Source organism: Xenopus laevis, chromosome 3L (genome assembly GCF_017654675.1).
Source record: "Xenopus laevis strain J_2021 chromosome 3L, Xenopus_laevis_v10.1, whole genome shotgun sequence".
Lineage (NCBI taxonomy): Eukaryota > Metazoa > Chordata > Amphibia > Anura > Pipidae > Xenopus > Xenopus laevis.
The window spans coordinates 148,491,030-148,511,778 of NC_054375.1; the positions used below are offsets into that span (position 1 = coordinate 148,491,030).

The 20,749-nt window shown below is 42.6% G+C and overlaps 1 protein-coding gene across 9 annotated transcripts in view; it reads left to right on the forward strand.

The window, feature by feature from the left end:
• Positions 1-15,380, forward strand: part of smarca4.L (SWI/SNF related, matrix associated, actin dependent regulator of chromatin, subfamily a, member 4 L homeolog) — a 40,838-nt gene extending 25,458 nt beyond the window's left edge. For 6 of the 9 annotated variants that reach the window (XM_018242033.2, XM_018242037.2, XM_041587252.1 and 3 more), the window contains 13 exons: positions 3,481-3,567; positions 4,123-4,169; positions 7,053-7,219; positions 7,715-7,878; positions 8,621-8,848; positions 9,270-9,347; positions 10,319-10,537; positions 10,780-11,042; positions 11,119-11,227; positions 11,594-11,695; positions 12,736-12,868; positions 12,959-13,104; positions 14,766-15,380. In XM_018242033.2, coding sequence (XP_018097522.1) covers positions 3,481-3,567; positions 4,123-4,169; positions 7,053-7,219; positions 7,715-7,878; positions 8,621-8,848; positions 9,270-9,347; positions 10,319-10,537; positions 10,780-11,042; positions 11,119-11,227; positions 11,594-11,695; positions 12,736-12,868; positions 12,959-13,104; positions 14,766-14,798 — 1,776 coding nt within the window. In that variant the 3' untranslated portion in view covers positions 14,799-15,380. Of the gene's footprint in view, positions 1-3,480; positions 3,568-4,122; positions 4,170-7,052; positions 7,220-7,714; positions 7,879-8,620; positions 8,849-9,269; positions 9,348-10,318; positions 10,538-10,779; positions 11,043-11,118; positions 11,228-11,593; positions 11,696-12,735; positions 12,869-12,958; positions 13,105-14,765 lie in introns of those variants that run through there. The other 3 variants (XM_018242038.2, XM_018242039.2, XM_041587253.1) reach the window with 2 other exon arrangements.
• Positions 15,381-20,749: the final 5,369 nt, after the last annotated feature.

Consider the following 20,749-nt stretch of genomic DNA (forward strand, 5'->3'; position numbering starts at 1 on the left):
TTATAAACATAGTCAAGGACCTTCACAACAACGGGGTCATAGCAACTGTTCCCCCACAAGAACGCTACAGGGTTCTACTCAAGTTTATTTCTGGTATCAAAGAAGGAGGGCTCTTTCAGACCAGTGCTAAACTTGCAACCCCTGAATCCATTTGTGACCAAACAGAAATTCCGCATGGAACCGATCCGGTCAGTAGTCATGTCAGTGATATATTGCTTCATAACAAAGATAGATCTTCAGGAAGCATATTTGCACATCCCCATCAAGGAAGAAACACAGAGATACTTAAGATTCACAATTCGATACAGACATTATCAGTTCAGAGCCCTTCCCTTTGGTATTCACCCAAGTACTCAGCCCTCTCATCGTGCACCTCAGGCGCCAGGGGATATGCTAACTCCATACTTGGACGACCTGCTAATCAGATCCAAGTCATACGAGCAGAGTCAAAAGAAAACCAAACTTTGTGTCGAGACCCTCAGACAACACGGATGGCTCATAAATTACAAAAAAAGCCAACTTACACCAGCACAGCGGATTCAGTTCCTCGGAATGTGGCTGGACTCATCCCTACAGACACTATCTCTAACAAGAGAGAAGATTCAAACAATTACGGACACAACACAACAGAACTGTCTCCAAACCAGTGGAGTATTGCCTCAGACTGTTAGGTTACATGGTAGCGGCACTAGATGCCCTGCCCTTCGGCAGGTTCCACATGAGAGCATTCCAAAATCTTTTTTTTTTTTTTTAAACATTGGAGCGACATTTCCACCCCGCACCTGTCAAGGGATTTGGTCATCAGAGGAGGCCAAAATGCCCATCAATGTCCTGGAGATCATTTGGTCGACGGAACTGAGGGGTCAACCTCTCAGAATTCAATCAGACAATGCTTCAGCAGTGGCCTATCTAAACAAACAAGGGGGTAAACGAAGCAGCAGAGCAATGCTGGAGGTGGCTTAGATACTACATTGGACAGAGACCAATGTCCCAGCTATCTCGGCAGTCTTCATACCAGGAGTACTAAACTGGGAGGCGGATTACCTAAGCAGACAGCTGATGGATCAGTGGGAGTGGGCTCTCCATGCAGAAGTCTTCGACGAGATTGTGTCCAGATGGGGGAATGTCAGACATAGACATATTGGCATCAAGACACAACTGCAAGGTACCTATATACCGCACCAGGTCTCAGAACCTGGAGGCAGCGTACGTGGACACTTAAGTCATTCCTTGGATATTCAACAGAGTCTACGCATTTCTCCCACTCGCTCTTTTGCCAAGTATAATTCACAAGATCAGACAGGAGGGGACATAAACCATCCTCATCGCCCCAGATTGGCCTGAAGAGAGCATGGTACTCCAAACTGGTCAATATGTCTATAGCTCCACCATGGAGACTACACTTCTGATCAGACTTACTAACTCAAGGACCAATCCGCCACAACAACATATCAGTCTTGCATTTGACGGCCTGGCTATTGAAGCAGAAGTTTGGCTTTTGAAAGGGTTCTCCAAACAGGCCACTGACCTTTTTATGAAAGCTAGAAAACCAGCCACAACCAGTCTACCACAAGATATTCATAGACTACCGTAGTTGCATGGGGGTACAATGGCAGCAAGTGGCCATACAGACTGTAGTTGAGTTTCTCACACAAGGGTTCCAGTTTGGGGTTATCACCAGCCACCCTAAAGGGTCAGATATCGGCTCTCTCCCTTCTCCTTCAACACCAGTGGGCAAAGGAACCAGTTGGGATACAGTTTTTACAGGGTGTGAGGGATTAGACCACCATTTAGAGATCCCACACCTCCCTGGGACCTTACTATAGTACTTAATGCTCTACAGGCACCCCCCTTTGAGCCCTTGGCGTCCTGCCCTCTCAAGTTCCTTATCTGGAAGATTACTTTCTCCTTGCAATTACACCCGTTAACTGGGTATCTGTCATGGTGGCTTTGTCCTACAAGGAACCATGGCTCATAATACACCAGGATAGGGCAGTATTTAGGACAATTCCATAATTTTCACCCAAGGTGGTCTCTGCATTTCACATTAATGAGGAGATTAAATTACCGTCTCTCTGCCCAAGACCCTCTAATGACAAGGAGAAGGCCCTACACAAACTAGATGTAGTTTAGGCAATCAGGTACTATCTATACAGATCCAAGACTTATAGGAAGGCAGATAGTTTTTTAGTCACCTATGGTATCAAAAAAGGGTCACCTGCTTCAAAACGTACAATAGCCAGATGGCTTGTAGAGTCAATAAATTGTGCATAGGACATTAGGAAGAAAGCCAGACCATTCAAGGTCAGAGCACACTCCACCAGAGCACTGAGTACATCATGGGCTCAACACAATTCAGCTACCCCTGAACTAATCTGTAAAGCGACCACTTGGGCCTCATCTACTTTTGCAAAGTTTTAAAGACTACATGTTTTTCACTCTGCCCCTGCAGCATTTGGTAGGAAGGTTCTACAGGCTGCTGTAGGGCAACAGTAAAATAATACCCCCCTAGTTACAGGACAGCTTTAGGACGTCCCCATAGCTTCTACACTGACAGGGAGGGCCGGTCTAGAGAAATGAGGATTTTTTACTTACCAGAAAATCCTTTTCTAGACGGCCCGACTGTCCGTGCAGTAAGCCCCACCCTTCTGATAGTAAATGGACAAATTTAGTTATAGTTATCTGTTATGAGTTGCCATATGTTGGGTATAGAATGTTATAAATTGACTATGTTGGATGTATCTCCTCTCTATTCTCCTACTAACTAAGCCAACAAATGTAAACTGAGGGAGCATCAGGTTATATGAGGAGGGTGGAGCCAAAGTCTTCTCTTCTTCTGTGCTGCCTCCGGAGGTGGATACTTAACCCCATAGTGTCTGCGCTGACAGTTCGGGCCGTCTAGAAAAGGATTTTCGAGTAAATTTAAAAAATCCTCATTTCAGGTCATTTTGCCAGCACTTTAGGATGGAATTACTTTCTGGCAGGCTATTGTTTCTCCTACTCAATGTAACTGAATGTGTCTCAGTGGGACCTGGATTTTACTATTGAGTGCTGTTCTTAGATCTACCAGGCAGCTGTTATCTTGTGTTAGGGAGCTGCTATCTGGTTACCTTCCCATTGTTCTTTTGTTTGGCTGCTGGGGGGGGGAGGTGATATCACTCCAACTTGCAGTACAGCAGTAAAGAGTCACTGAAGTTTATCAGAGCACAAGTCACATGACTGGGAGAAGCTGGGAAACTGACCATATGTCTAGCCCCATGTCAGATTCCATAATTGAATATAAAAAAACTCTGTTTGCTCTTTTGAGAAATGGATTTCAGTGCAGAATTCTGCTGGAGCAGCTCTATTAACTGATGCGTTTTGCAAAAAAAAAAAAAACATTTTTTTCCCATGACCGTATCCCTTTAAAATAAGAGTGGTCTTTTAAATTAACCTTTGCAATGTCCTTCCCTGAATTGTTCTGTATTACTTCCCCTGCAGGGCAAGGGAGGCACCAAGACCCTCATGAACACCATCATGCAGCTGAGGAAGATCTGTAACCATCCATACATATTCCAGCAAATAGAGGTAAGAGCCGAGGGAGGCTTAATATCATGAATGGCAGAGAAAGCAGAGCTCTGTGTGTGTGTGTTCATTTATTTAAAGGGCTTGTTCACCTTTAAATTAACGTTTCGTATAATGTAGAGAGTGATATTCTGAGACAATTTGTAATTGGTTTTCATTTTTTATTTGTGGTTTTTGAGTTATTTAGCTTTTTACTCAGCAGCTCTCCAGTTTGCAATTTCAGCCGTCTGGTTGCTAGGGTCCAAATTACCCTAGTAACCATGCATGGATTTCAATAAGAGACTGGGATATGAATAGGAGCAAGATGAGTAATAAAAAGTAGCAATAACAATACATGTGTAGCCTTACAGAGTATTTGTTTTTTTAGATGGGGTCAGTGACCCGCATTTGAAAGCTGGAAAGAGTCAGACGAAGAAGGCAAATTATTCAAAAACTATAAAAAAGAGAAAATGAAGGCCAGTTGAAAAGTTGCTGAGAATTAGCCATTCTATAGACATACTAAAAGTTAACTTAAAGGTGAACCTCCCCTTTAATCCTGTTTATACTTTAATTTTTCAGGAGTCGTTTTCAGAACACTTGGGATTCACAGGAGGAATTGTACAGGGGTGAGTTGCCGCATTGCACCAAATATGTATCTTATGTTTTACGTCTGCCGTGTGGGAAGCAGGTTATTATGGGGCGTATAGTTAATAAATAAAATGGGATACACCCACGTCAGCTCTACCCCAGTCCAGGTTACTGAAATCCCCAATTATTTGTGTCACCCACTATTTAGCTAGAACATCATCAGTCAGACAATTGTTGTTGTCATTTCCCTCCATCACAATCTTGGGAACACAAAATAGTATAGCTGCTACAAGTATGGGGCCTGTTATCCAGAATGCTCGGGACCTGGGGTCTTCTGGAAAACGGATCTTTCTGTAATTCATACCATAAGTCTATTAGAAAATCATGTAAACATTAAATAAACCCAATAGGCTGTTTTTTCTCCAATTAGTTGGGATCAAGTACAAGCTACTGTTTTATTAATACAGAGAAAAAGGAAATACAGGTATGGGACCTGTTATCCAGAATGCAAACAACATAGTTTTTTTTTTCCCAGATAATGGATCTATCTGTAATTTGGGTCTTCATACCTTAAGTCTACTAGAAAATCATGTAAACATTAAATAAACCCAAATAGGCTGGTTCTGCTTCCAATAAGGATTAATTATATCTTAGTTGGGATCAAGTACAAGCTACTGTTACAGAGAAAAAGGAAATACAGGTATGGGACCTGTTATCCAGAATGCAAACAACGTAGTTTTTTGGGGGTTTTTTTAGATAATGGATCTTTCTGTAATTTGGATCTTCATACCTTAAGTCTACCAGAAAATCCTTTAAACATTAAATAAACCCAATAGGCTGGTTTTGCTCCAATAAGGATTAAATGGGTGGTTCACCTTTTAGAATGATGTAGAATGGCCAATTCCAAGCAACTTTTCAATTGGTCTTCATTTTCCTCTCTTTTTTTTTATTATAGTTTTTAAGTAATTTGCCTTCTTCTTCTGACTCTTTCCAGCTTTCAAAGGGGGGGACATGGACCCCACCTAAAAACAAATGCTCTGTGAGGCTACAAATGTATTGTTATTGCTACTTTTTATTACGCATCTTTCTATTCAGGCCTCTCCTATTCATATTCCAGTCTCTTATTCAAATCGTGCATGGTTGCTAGGGTAATGTGGACCCTAGCAACCAGATTGCTGAAATTGCTGCTGAATAAAAAGCTAAATAACTCAAAAACCACAAATAATAAAACATGAAAACCAATTGCAATTTGTCTCAGAATATCACTATCTACATCATACTAAAAGTTAATGCAAAGGTGATCAACCCCTTTAATTATATTATATATTATATATTATATAATACACAAAAGCCTTGAATATCCTGTAAATTATACCCTTATAAACGGTGAGTTCTGATGTCATCAGTTATAAACGGTGAGTTCTGATGTCATTTCTGTCACATGACTCACTGAAACTTGTGTATTATAATAAATAAAGTACCCCCAGTTGCAAAATATGAGGATATTAGAAGTTACATCGGAGTTCCATGACCTGTATAAAAACACTCGGCCTTCGGCCTCGTGTTTTTATATGGTCATGAAACTCCTCAGTAACTTATAATATCCTTATATTTTACAATAGGGGGTACTTTATTCACTATATATATTATATATTATTTAGTTTGGATAGTGTACAAGCTACTGTTTTATTAATACAGAGAAAAGGGAAATCCTTTTTTAAAATTTGGATTATTTGGATAAAATGGAGTCTATGGGAGACGGTATATTCAGTATTTCGGAGGTTTCTGGATAACAGATCCCATACCTGTGCCACTAGGAGGCTATGTAGAACAGTGGCAGATAAAGTGGTACTGACCGGCCTAAGGCAAGGCAATACTAAACCAGGCTTCCTACCTCTCTAAATGCTGGAGCTCAGAAGAGGGATTAATTTTTTTATTAATTAATTAATGAATTCTTTATTAGGCACTGCTTTCATTTGGTTATATGTGCTGCTGTAAACACATGAAGGAGGGCCCAGAGCAAGCACAAGGACAGGCCTCTGCTCATTGGACTGTGGTACCTGTCAATCTTATTTGTGGGTGGGCTTATGGTTTTGCCCCCTGTTCGTCTTATGGGCATTCCTTGATTTTTTTTAATATATATATCTTTTTGTTAGAGTATTATTTTTTTTTAAATACTGTAAAATACAATCTTTCTGTGTTTTTTTTTTTTCAATATTACATAAATCAAATGCAGAATTAACATAAAGAGAAAAACAAAAATATGACTCTTGTGTTGACATTTGTTTATACTGCCAAAAATAATAAACATTTAAACCCATTTTTCTTTACCCGTTTTTAGTTCTTCCAATTTGTTTATGTAAATCTGTCCTGCTAAGATACAAATAAAGGTATGGGATCTGTTACCCAGATACCCGTTATCCAGAAAGCTCTGAATTACGGAATGGCCGTATCTAATAAACTCCATTTTATCCAAATAATCCAAATGTTTAAAAATGATTTCCTTTTTCTGTGTAATAATAAAACAGTAGCTTGTACTTGATCCCAACTAAGATATAATTAATCCTTAGGAGTAAAACTCGCTATTGAGGAGACCTGCAAACCCGAAGAACCGCTGGCCTGCGTCTACACCTGCTCCTGAAACTTTTTGCAACCCGCAGGGTACCACAGGTTGTTGCGGGTAACCTGCAAGTACCCGACCCGCTGTACATTTTATACACATTTTTCTACTGGACAGTAGGGCTCATTTATAACCCATAGCAACCAATCGGTGATTAGCTTTTTTTCAGCCATCTGCAGGTTGAACAGTGAAAGCATTGTCTGGTTGCTATGGGTTACTGCCCGGGTGCAAATTTGCCCAGTGTTTATAAATGACCCCCAGTATGTTCCTATTTTCTGACTGTGCATGACTTACCTTACAGGCAAGATGTCTACCGGGCGTCTGGGAAGTTTGAGCTGTTAGATCGGATACTGCCCAAGCTGAGAGCCACCAAGCACAAGGTTCTGCTCTTTTGCCAGATGACCATGCTGATGACCATCATGGAAGATTACTTTGCTTACCGTGGCTTTAAATACCTCCGATTGGATGGTAGGTGGACCGTCGGCCACATTCACTTTCTCATGTGAGATCTGAATAGAAAGCTTTACATAAATTATTCTATGATATTCTGAGACAATTTAATTGGTTTTCATTTTTTAGTTGCTTTGCGTTTTACTCCGCAGCTCTCCAGTTTACAATTTCAGCAATCCGGTTGCTAAGGTCCAAATTCCCCTAGCAACCATGCACTGGTTTAAATAAGAGACATGAATATCAATAGGAGAGGTCTGAATAGAAAGATGAGTAAAAAAAACAGCAATAACAATACATTTTTGTAGCCTTACAGAACATTTGTTTTTTAGATGGGGGTCAGTGACCCCCATTTGAAAGCTGGAAAGAGTCAGACGAAGGAGGCAAATAATTCAAAACCTATAAAAAAAAAAATTTAAAAAATGAAGACCGATCGAAAAGTTGTCTGGAATTGGCCGTTTAATTGTATACTAAAAGGTGAAGCACCCCTTTAATGTACATGTATGTGTTTTGCAGGCACCACTAAAGCAGATGACCGTGGAATGTTATTGAAATCCTTTAATGAGCCTGATTCTGATTACTTTATCTTTCTGCTCAGCACACGTGCTGGGGGTCTGGGCTTAAACCTTCAGTCTGCAGACACTGTTATCATATTTGATAGTGACTGGAACCCACATCAGGTACATCCATATGTACATTCCTACATTGGAGTCCTTTTAAAGGATCAGTAAACCTTAAAAATAAGTAAATATATAAACTTATTCTAAGCACTTTTGCAATGTACATTAATTTTTTTTCAGTTCTAAGATATTAGATACATGTACTGTTAATATGAATGAATTGTGTTACAACAGCGCCACCTGCTGGTCAGTTTCCCACCAGTCTGACCACCAAGTAGTCAAGGAAGTTGTCAGGAGAAAGAAAGAGGCTGCTCTGATGTTCTTCCGCTTAGGAAAACAATTAGAAACCTTTCTCAAATCTTTCCTAAGCAGAAGAACATCAGAGCAGCCTCTTTCTTTCTCCTGACAACTTCCTTGACTACTTGGTGGTCAGACTGGTGGGAAACTGACCAGCAGGTGGCGCTGTTGTAACAAAATTCATTTATATTAACAGTACATGTATCCCTTAATATCTTGTATTAAAAAATAATAAATAATGAATGTACATGGCAAAAGTGCTTTGAATAGCACCCTCATTTACTTATCCTTTAAATGCTAAAAAGTTTCCATTTATTATCTGTGTGTGATGTTCCTTTTATTATAGAGTTTGCATAGAGGTGAGGATGACAGAAGAGCTTACAGTTTAAATGGGAAGGATACACACAGCAGGGACTTTAACCTACCAGCAAGTCAGCTGCTTGTTAACCCCTGCAGCACCAATGATCTTGTATAACCGGCTAATTCTCTTGTGTGTCCTGGACAGGATTTACAGGCTCAGGACCGAGCTCACCGAATCGGGCAGCAGAATGAGGTGCGAGTGCTGCGCTTGTGTACTGTGAACAGCGTGGAAGAAAAGATTCTGGCCGCAGCAAAGTATAAACTTAACGTGGACCAAAAGGTTATCCAGGCCGGAATGTTCGACCAGAAATCCTCCAGCCATGAACGCAAGGCCTTCCTGCAGGCCATTTTGGAGCACGAAGAGCAAGATGAGGTGCGACTCAAACGTTTTCTTCATAGTTCCCACTGTCCATATGTACTCGCGTGAAACCTGTCACCTTGTACAGGTATGGAACCTGTTATCCAGACTGCTCTGGACCTGGGGTTTTCCGGATAATGGATCTCTCTGTATTTTGGATCTTCATACCTTAAGTCTACTAGAAAAACACGTAAACATTAAATAACCCTGATAGGCTGGTTTTGCTTCCAATAAGGATTAATTATATCTTAGTTGGGATAAAGTACAAGATACTGTTTTATTATTACAGAGAAAAAGGAAAAACGTATCGGATCATAATGGAGTCTATGGGAGATGGCCTTCCTGTAATACGGAGCTTTCTGGATAACTGGTTTCCAGATAACGGATCCCATACCTGTACACTTTTTAAGCCGCTTTGTTCACTTCTCACCATCAGGAGGAAGATGAGGTGCCAGATGATGAAACTGTGAACCAGATGATTGCACGTCACGAGGAAGAGTTCGACCTTTTCATGGTTTGTTCCTTTAAATTTAAAAACCTTGTGTGGCTTTTCTCTGGGGCATTTGATGGAATTGGGTTTTTCCGTGGAATTATAATATATCTGTAATATAAGCTGAACAGTCTAATCAAAACTGTCCCACTGTTTGCTTGTTACTGCAACTGTTTTGGGTCTAGGATTCAGGATATTGGGTCCCCGAACAGCAGGGAAATATTGATCTGCAATTCAACATGCAAATTAGTTGTGATGCTTTCAGCATGTTTCCTTAAAGGGGTGGTTCACCTTTAAGTTAATATTTAGTATGTTATAGAATGGCCAGTTCTTTTTTTTTTTTTTATTGGTTTTAACAACACAAACTGACAAGTACAATACAATATCTGGTAGAATGACATTGTATATGTTTGCACTAGACCCAATACCAATCCAGACAGGAGAAAACAGTCACTCGGGGTTACAATTGTATATTGGTTTAGATATGGATGTAGCTGGTAGTATAAATCAGGTTGCATCTGATTTAGGGACATCATTTAGGTATCCAGGAGAATGGACAGTTCTAAGCAACTTTTCAATTGGTCTTCATTATTTATTTGTTATTGTTTTTTAATCATTTGCCTTCTACTTCTGACTCTTTCGAGCTATCAAATGGGGGTCACTGACCCCATCTAAAAAACAAATGCTCCGTAAGGCTACAGATGTATTATTATTGCTACTTTTTATATTCAGTCCCTCTCCTATTCATATTCCAGTCTTCTTATTCAAATCAATGCATGGTTGCTAGGGTAATTTGGATCCTAGCAACCAGATGGCTGAAATTGCCAACTGCAGAGCTGCTGAATAAAAAGCTAAATAACTCAAAAACCACAAATAATAATAAATGAAAACCAGTTGCAAATTATCTCAGAATATCACTTTCTACATCATATTAAAAGTTAACTCAAAGGTGAACAAACCCTTTAAAACAAACTCATTTTTTTCCTACCTCCCAGCGCATGGATCTGGACAGGAGAAGAGAGGAAGCCCGTAATCCCAAACGCAGACCTCGCCTCATGGAGGAAGATGAACTGCCGTCCTGGATCATTAAAGACGATGCAGAGGTGGAGCGCCTCACTTGCGAAGAAGAAGAAGAAAAGATGTTTGGCCGCGGCTCTCGTAACCGCAAGGAGGTGGATTATAGCGACTCGCTCACAGAAAAGCAGTGGCTGAAGGTAAAAAGATGCTCTCATAGACTCTTAAGCTATAGGGCAACAGTGAGGCTCATTTATCAACGCTGGGCAAATCTGCCCATGGCCACTTACCTATATCAACCAAGCAACCTATATAAACCAATCAGTGATTTATCTTTTTAAAGCCAGCTGCAAGTAGAATAATGAATAAAGCAATCTGATTGGTTGCCATGAGTTATTACCCATGTGTTGATAAATGTGTATTGGTTCTGATGTGCTTATTGACTGCGCAGGCCATAGAGGAGGGGACTCTAGATGAGATTGAGGAGGAAGTGCGGCATAAGAAAACAACTCGCAAGAGGAAGAGAGACATCGATCCCTGTATGGTAACGCCAACCACAAGCACACGGGGCAGGGAGAGGGATGATGAGGGCAAGAAACAGAAGAAGAGGGGAAGACCCCCAGCCGAGAAACTATCTCCAAACCCCCCAAAACTCACCAAGAAGATGAAGAAGATTGTGGATGCCGTCATAAAGTACAAAGACAGGTGAGGAGGGCTCTGACCTTTGCTGCAGTAACGGAGAGTGGTCTGTAGTTGCCTCACCCACATGTATTTCTTTCAGTTCTAATGCTCGCCAGCTGAGCGAAGTGTTTATTCAGTTGCCATCACGTAAGGAACTCCCCGAGTACTACGAGCTCATTCGTAAGCCAGTGGACTTTAGAAAGATCAAGGTGAGTGCGAATGCTTTCATGTATTTGGCTCAGACTTACTGGTAAAAGGCAAAAAAGACAACCGCTCAGACTCACCACAAGTCGTAGAATGGCTGACCAGGTCCAAAAAAAGTTTTTCCGGGTGTCCCTACAGAATATGGAGAAAGAAGATGGAGTTCCACAACACCGGACCACTTAGAAATCCAATATCTTTATTTGTCAATATTAAAAGACACGCAGCATAACTGCGCTTGACACGTTTTAAGGCATTTCCACCCTTAATCATAAGCACGCTTCTGCTTGCGGAACTCCATCTTCTTTCTCCATACACTTCCTGGTAGCACATGATCAGGGATCTGACCCCCAGCAACCCTTGTGCTTCTGCAGGAGAGGATCCGAAATCACAAGTACCGAAGCCTGAACGATCTGGAGAAAGATGTCATGCTGCTGTGTCAGAATGCTCAGACCTTCAACCTGGAGGGCTCCTTGGTAAGAAACACAAACCTCAATATTTATTATCAGGCACTATGTTTGCCCAGGAGCAGTAACCCATGACAACCAATAAGATTCTTGCATTTAAAGAGGCGACTAGTAAATGCTACCTGCTGATTGGTTGCTATGGGTTACTGCCCCATGGTCCTTTTATTACATAACCCACTAATGTTTTCTGGGGGGGGAGTTGTTCATACAAGCAGTTGATGGTAATACATGTATGGTATCCATTATCCAGGAAACCCCTTATCCAGAAAGCTATGAATTATGGAAAGGCCATCTCGCATAAACTTCATTGTATCCAAATAATCCAAATTTTTATAAATAATTTCCTTTTTCTGTGTAACAATAAAACAGTAGCTTGTACTGGATCCCAACTAAGATATAATTAATCCTTATTGGAAGCAAAACCAGCCTATTGGCTTTATTTAATGTTTACATGATATTCTAGTAGACTTAAAGGGTTTATTCACCTTTGAGTTAATTATTAGTATGATGTAGAGACTGATATTGAGACAATTTGCAATTGGTTTTCATTTTTTATTTGTGGTTTTCGGGTTATTTATCTTTTTATTCAGCAGCTCTCTAGTTTTCTATTTCAGCAATATGGTTGCTAGGGCCTAAATGACCCTAGCAACCATGCACTGATTTGAATAAAAGACTGGAATAGGAGAGGCCTGAATAGAAAGATGAGTAATAAAAAGTAGCAATAACAATACATTTGTAGCCTCACAGAACATTTGTTTTTTAGATGGGGTCAGTGACCCCCATTTGAAAGCTGGAAAGAGTCAGAAGAAAAAGGCAAATCATTCAAAAACTATAGAAAATAAATAATGAAGGCCGATTGGAAAGTTGCTTAGAATTGGCCATTGTATAACAATAATACTAAAAGTCAACTTGAAGGTGAACCACTCCTTTAAGATATGGAGATTCAAATTGGGGAAAGATCCATTATACAGAATACCCCAGGTCCCAAGCATTCTGGATAAGCGGTCCCATACCTGTTCTAGATCAATGACTGACTTTCATCTTTACAGATCTACGAAGACTCGATTGTGCTCCAGTCTGTGTTCACCAGTGTGAGGCAGAAGATCGAGAAGGAAGAGGAGAGCGAGGGAGATGATAGTGAGGAAGAGGAGGAAGTGGAAGAAGAAGGCTCAGAGTCAGAGTGTGAGTAGACTAATGTTGATTTCACTTCACTGCTGGACATAATAATGTCTGTCCTTATGTCTCACAAACCATCTTTGTTCTTTTCAACAGCGCGCTCCATGAAGGTCAAGATAAAATTGGGGCGCAAGGAGAAAGGTCAGGAGAGGATGAAGGGACGCAGGCGAACCGGCCGAGGGTGCAGAGCCAAGCCAGTGATCAGCGATGATGATAGCGAGGAAGAACAAGAGGAGGCCAATGTACGTTGCAGTCTTCCTGCTTTCTAACGCTCTCTACAGCAGATCTGCTTCTTGCATGAGTCTAGGGCTAGTTTCTATTTTAGAAGTTTCTGAAATGCTAGCAGTTTTAGGCTGCCAATGCCACTCTTGACTCTGAAAGAAAGCCTGGTATTAGCAGCCTAAAACTGCTAATGCAGTGAACAACTAAAAATGCTAGCGTACAAAAGAGCGCAGAGGATAAATTGGAGCAAGTTTAGATATTTCTTATTAAAGGGATATTGTCATGGGAAAAAAACATTTTTTCAAAATGAATCAGTTAATAGTGCTGCTCCAGCAGAATTCTGCACTGAAATCCATTTCTCAAAAGAGTAAACAGTTTTTTTTATATTCAATTTTGAAATCTGACATGGGGCTAGACATTTTGTCAGATTCCCAACTGCCCCAGTCATGTGACTTGTGCTCTGATAAACTTCAATCACTCTTTACTGCTGTACTGCAAGTTAGAGTGATATCACCCCCTCCCTTTCCCCCCCCCAGCAGCCAAACAAAAGAACAATGGGAAGGTAACCAGATAGCAGCTCCCTAACACAAGATAACAGCTGCCTGGTAGATCTAAGAACAGCACTCAATAGTAAAAACCCATGTCCCACTGAGACACATTCAGTTACATTGAGAAGGAAAAACAGCAGCCTGCCAGAAAGCATTTCTCTCCTAAAGTGCAGGCACAAGTCACATGACTTGGGGCAGCTGGGAAATTGACAAAATGTCTAGCCCCATGTCAGATTTTAAAATTGAATATAAAAAAATCTGTTTTCTCTTTTGAGAAATGGATTCCAGTGCAGAATTCTGCTGGAGTAGCACTATTAACTGATGTGTTTTGAAAAAAAACATGTTTTCCGCTGACAGGATACCTTTAAGACACTCAAGTAAATGTGGTGTATCCTTAAAGGGATACTGTCATGGGAAAAAAAATTTTTTCAAAATGAATCAGTTAATAGTGCTGCTCCAGCAGAATTCTGCACTGAAATCCATTTCTCAAAAGAGCAAACAGATTTTTTTTATATTCAATTTTGAAATCTGACATGGAGCTAGACATATTGTCAATTTCCCAGCTGCCCTGGTCATGTGACTTGTGCTCTGATAAACTTCAGTCACTCTTTACTGCTGTACTGCAAGTTGGAGTGATATCACCCCCCTCCCTTCCCCCCCCCCAGCAGCCAAACAAAAGAACAATGGGAAGGTAACCAGATATCAGCTCCCTAACACAAGATAACAGCTGCCTGGTAGATCTAAGAACAACACTCAATAGTAAAAACCCATGTCCCACTGAGACACATTCAGTTACATTGAGAAGGAAAAACAGCAGCCTGCCAGAAAGCATTTCTCTCCTAAAGTGCAGGCACAAGTCACATGACCAGGGGCAGCTGGGAAATTGACAAAATGTCTAGCCCCATGTCAGATTTCAAAATTGCATATAAAAAAAATTGTTTGCTCTTTTGAGAAATGGATTTCAGTGCAGAATTCTGCTGGAGCAGCACTATTAACTGATTCATTTTGAAAAAAAATCTTTTTCCCATGACAGTATCCCTTTAAGTTTAGATCCCCTTAAACGGGCAGCTGCATGAAGTGTATGAAATGTCTATGGTGTGGGTTTATATGTGCAACTTGTTTTCCTTTCTTAGGAGCGCTCAGGAAGCGGAAGTGAAGAAGACTGAAGTAGAATCCCATAACATTCCTTTAACCCCACGTCTCATTCCACAGACACTGGAACGCCTATTCCAAACACTCGGAAGTCCCATGCACCCCCTAAGCGTCCCGCCTCTCGGAACCCTCCCCTTTCTGTGGGCCGCTAACGGGTACTAGTCAGAAATGTAGTGAAATGTACAAAATAAAATTCTTCCATATTTATATAAATGATGAGATTTAGGGACGTACCCGTCTGTAGCAGCTTATAAAGACAAAAGCATTAACGATCTGGCCCGACTGCTCGGCCTCTTGGGTAAAAAACATTGACTTTTGATTATATATGAATATATATATATTTTTTTTTTATGGCAGTACTGTTTGCGTTACAGTATGAATCACTGTAGTGTCGGTCCCGTGGATGCATGCAGTTAGCAATCCACCCTTTTAGTACTGTATTTTACAAAAAAAACATCAAAATAAAGCCCAGCGTCCTGCCCCGTCTCTCGCGCTGCGCAGGGAGGGGGCGGGGCTTACCGCGGTAGCTCTATGTATGTGTGTCAGTGTCACTGGATTTCAAACCGATATAAATTAAACCCAAGATGGAAAACCTCTCTCTGTTTGACTTGTATCATTTTTGTATGAATTTTTTTTTTTTTTTTTTAAACTTGTTTTTTATTGTAAATGACAAAGTATAATCACAACAAATATTTATACAGGTTTCCATAAAGCGGAGAGCATAGCAATTGTGATTACGATTATATAGCAGTTCAATAACATTTTAATAACATTTTAAACATTCAGCTCAATTATGGTTTATGGTAGTGGGGGGGTTGGACCTGTGAGGATTTGTATGAATTTTTAATGTCTTGGGAGATGAACCTCAATAAAAATGCAGAGTCTTGGGAAAAAAACTGCTGGATTAGCCCTAGTAATTGTATATAGGAACCCTGTATTCAGGGGTGCACCCCCCATGGGGCAAGTGCCCGTTGGTTAAAGGAGAACTAAACCGTAAAAATTAATGTGGCTAAAAATGCATATTTTATATAGTGAACTTATTGCACGAGGCTAAAGTTTCAGCTTGTCAATAGCAGCAATGATCCAGGACTTCAAACTTGTCACAGGGGGTCACCATCTTGGAAAGTGTCTGTGACACTCACATGCTCAGTGGGCTCTGATTGGCTGTTGAGAAGCTAAGCTTAGGGCTCGTCACTAATTATCCAGCAGAAAATGAGCTTCCCTGGCTGTAATATAAGTTGATGCTACAGGTTTGCTGATTATTAAATTCTGATGCTAATTGCACTGGTTTCTGTGCTGCCATGTAGTAATTATCTGTATTAATTACTAATCAGCCTTATATTGTGACATTTCTATTCTATGTGTACTGTATATTGTGAGTGGGTCCCTAAGCTCAGTAAGTGACAGCAGCACAGAGCATGTGCAGTGAATCAGCAGAAAAGAAGATGGGGAGCTACTGGGGCATCTTTGGAGACACAGATCTTTACTGCTAAAGGGCTGTGGTTGCCTTGGGCTGGTACAGAAGCACAAAACATAATGTACAACATTTCTAGTTACTTCTTTAGTTTAACTTTCCTTGTACTTTAAGGACTGGAGTCCAAAACTGCCCCCATACTCCAGACGAGGCCTTACCAGGGACCTATAAAGAGGCAGAATTATATTTTCCCTTGTCCTCTCCATGTCGGTACTCACCGGGACTAGCCCCTCCCCTCATGCTCCGTCAGAAGAACCCTCCCACAAACAATAAAGGTGTCACTTACACTCTCGACGGTGTCTTTTTGGTTCTTCTCCTTTGCTCCGCTCCTTTTCTAGGAGCTCGTTTTTCTTTTAGGGGGGGATTAGCTGGGACCTGCCCATAAGGCGTCCCTGGAACCGGCCTTTTCCCTGGCGAGTCAGGGTTTTTCGCCCGCCGTCTGCCTCAAAATTATGAACTCGGCGTTCCCCTGCTTCCTGGGTTACCGGCCTGCTCATAAAGCGTCCGGCTCCCATGCGACCCATGGCAGCCGCATTTGTTTTTGGAACGCAGGCGGGGATGCGGAAGTTAGCGCTCCACGATCGGAGGAGTTCATCGGGGCGGTGACGTCAGATCCGGAAATCCTTTTCTTCCGGGTTGCGGACAAGCGGCGCGCCTTGTTTGAATTGGCGTCCTAGGTCTGTGCCACGTCCGCTCTCTGCCACTGCTGTTCTCCTCCGGGTAGGACTTAGTTAGCGGACTCCAGGGGGTACCTGTAGTTATTGGGGCTGACTCAAGGGAAAGATTCCCACCTAACAGCTACCGTATTTTTTCTTTTTACTGCAGGTCCCTTCCTGGCTGGGTCCAAGCCGCATCCCCCAGAAGTCTAGTCCCCCCCCCCTGCTGAGGTAGAAAAAAAAAAAAAAAAAAAAAAGATAAATCAAGCCCACGCAAGCACTACATTGTGTAGGACCTGGGCAGGTGGGGATATTAATAACCATATGCCTCTCTGTTTTCTCCTAGCACCATGAAACCGGCCGCTAGGCGAAAGGAATCCCCCAGCCCTACGGAGGCCTCAAGCAGTCAATGCCTGGGATGCTCTGAACCAGCGCTAATGGGCAAAAGACTATGCCAGCTCTGTCTCACAGAAGCAGCAGGCACATCGATCCCGCCTTCAGATATACGGGCCTGGATCAAACAAGCTGTAGCCCAGGAATTGTCGGGTGCCTCAGCTGTCACAACCCAAGCTTCCAAAGAGGCTCATCTACCAGAAGAGGATGCCTGTGGAGACCTATTGCTTGATTCTTCCTCAGAGGAAGATTCGGAAGAGGAACATTCTTCCTTTGACTTTAATCTGATTTCCCCATTGATTAGGGCCATGAGATTGGCCTTAAATCTCCAGGAGAAGGAGGCATCTACTGCCCAGTTCTTACCCTCAGCAAGGAAGAAGGGGCAAGTTTTTCCTCTACACCAAGAGGTGGCAGATCTGATAAAATCAGAATGGGAGATCTTGTCCAAAAGAAGTCCAACTCAACAGCGATTTACAAAGTTATATCCCTTCAATGAAGAAGACATCAAGGACTTCTGTTCCGTCCCGGTTGTGGATGCCCCAGTACTAAACCTTTCCAGGAATACGCTCTTACCCATTGATGATCAAGCCTCATTGCGCGACCCCATGGATAAGAGACTTGAGACAGACCTGAAAAGAGCCTATCTTAATGCAGGAGAGTCTCTTAAGCCAGCGGTGGCTAGTCTTGCGGTAGCTAAAGCCATGGAGACTTGGCTAGCAAATATAGAGTCTGCCATCAAAGAAGGCCAGGACAGAAACGACATTCTAGAGGGCCTTACGGAACTAAAGTTGGGTTCTTCCTTCCTGATAAACACGTCTGTGGATCAGGTTAGATTAGCCTCAAGATCATTAGCCCTCTCTGTCTCAGCGAGAAGGGCTCTATGGCTCAGATCATGGGAGGCGGACACTACTTCTAAAATTGCTCTTTGCACCCTCCCCTTCCAGGGGCAGGCATTGTTTGGAAAGAAAATGGAAGATCTAATTTCTAAGGCTTCTGGTGGAAAGAGCCAGCTGCTTCCCCAAAGGAAAAGAAGAAGGTTTCCAGAGAAACAGTCCTCAAAGGGCAAGTTTCCTTCTAAGACCAGACAATCGTCTGGAGACTCATATTCCTTTCGGAATAAGACCTCTGATGACAAATCATCAAGTTGGCGCGGGGGCCAGTCTGGATTGTTCAGGCGCTACAGAGGAAAATCCTCAGGTCCAGCCCGTCGCCCGTTCTGAAGGTGGTGGTCCCAGGGTCTCCAGTTGGGGGGAAGACTCCGCCACTTCTGGGAAGCCTGGGATCAGTCCACAGACGATGCTTGGGTTCGCAGGGTGATCAAAGAGGGCTACAGTCTAGAGTTTGTCACCATCCTTCCGCGACCAGTCTTTCACCGGTCAGCTCTTCCAAGGAACCCAGAGAAAAGAAAGGCTCTTCTCCAGTGTCTCGATACCTTGACCCAACAGAATGTCATCATTCCGGTTCCGAGAGAGGAAAAGAAGTCTGGGGTATACTCAGTCTTCTTCCTAGTCAAGAAGGCCTCGGGAGCTTGGCGCCCGATCTTAGACCTGAAATCAGTAAACAAGACTTTACGGAAGCAGCATTTCCGAATGGAGTCCTTGGACTCAGTGAAGAAAGCCTTATGCCCAGGCGATTGGATGTGTTCCCTAGATATACGCGACGCATATCATCATGTCCCGGTCACCATCCGGGATCAACAGTTTCTACGATTTGCAGTAGGAAAGGCTCACTTCCAATTTCAATGTCTTCCTTTTGGCCTCTCTACAGCCCCGAGGGTCTTCTCCAAGATACTGGTGGTACTGGTAGCCCTTCTAAGATGGCAGAAGATCCGAATCTTCCATTACCTGGACGATCTAATCCTCCTGGCAGGCTCCAGGAAACAACTAATAGATCACAGGGAACAGGTGATATTTTTTCTACAGGGGCACGGATGGTATCTGAACTGGCAAAAGAGTCAACTTCTCCCAACTCAGAGAATAGTGTACCTAGGAGCAATCATAGATTCCTGCAGAGGTACCATCAGCCTGTCCGAAGAAAGACAACGAACCTTAGCTCTAGAAGCAAGGGAACTAGGATTACTCCCCAGAGTCCCAGCGATCAGATTGGCGAAGATCTTGGGGATGATGACCTCATCCATAGGATTAGTCCCTTGGGCCCAGTGGAAGATGAGGGGAATTCAATTTCCTTTTCTTCATCAATGGGATGGGATTTCCCAGGATCAGAGAATCATAATGTTACCTTCAATGTTGAAAGCTCTTTCCTGGTGGCAGGTCCCTCAACATTTGGCCAGGGGAGTCAGACTCTTCCTGAAACCATGGTCCATCCTGACCACAGATGCATCAGGCATAGGCTGGGGTGCAGAGTTAGAAAACCAAGTAGCTCAAGGCTCATGGCTAATTCCATCCTCAGACGTGCCCTCAAATGTGCTAGAGATCAGGGCGGTAATCGCAGCCTGTCGATTCTTCAGCGGTCAACTTCAAGGCCAAAGACTAATGGTTCGTTCCGACAACACGACCACAGTAGCCTATATCAGAAAGCAGGGGGCACAAGAAGCATCTCACTGATGCAAGAAGTAGAGCCTCTTTTTCAAATTGCGGAAGAAACCTTGGAGGATCTCTCAGCAGTCTATATTCCAGGCAGAGAGAACCAAACAGCAGACTTCCTGAGCAGACACACGCTAGAAAGGCACGAATGGGAACTTCATTCCCGGATCTTCAGGATAATTGTCCAACGCTGGGGTCATCCCACAATAGATTTGATGGCTACTTCAAGGAACTCAAAATGCAAAAGGTTCTACTCAAGAGATCCAGAACACAAGGCACTAGCAGTAGACGCCTTCTGTCAGAAGTGGATCCATCCTTTGGCTTATATCTTTCCTCCTCTTCCTCTGATCGGGAAAGTGATTCAGAAGATCAGGGAGGACAGGGCGGAGGTCATATGCATAGCTCCGGCATGGCCGAGACGTCCCTGGTTTCCTCGTTTGCTACAAATGACAGTGGATGCCCCATGGAAACTTCCATGTGCAGGACCTCTCCTAGTCCAAGGGACATTCATCCATCCAGACCCAGGTCCATTGGCCCTGACGGCTTGGCGACTGAGCGGCAGAATCTAGAGGCTCATGGTTTATCGGGAGAAGTCGTAAACACATTACTAAAATCCAGAAAGGATTCTACCAATAGCAGATATGGGAGAACCTGGGAATGTTTCAGGATGTGGAGAGAAACTAGAGGCATGCCTTCAGCAACCATTAAGGTTGGAGAATTGCTCGAGTTTTTGCAGTCAGGTCTAAGTAAGGGCTTGAGCGTAAGCACCCTGAGGACTCAGGTCTCAGCCTTATCTGCCTTCTCTGAAGTACGCTGGTCCCAGCATCCTTTGGTAGTTCGCTTCTTCAAGGCAGCCGTTAGAATCTTGCCAGCAAAGAGACCTTCTTGCCCGCAATGGG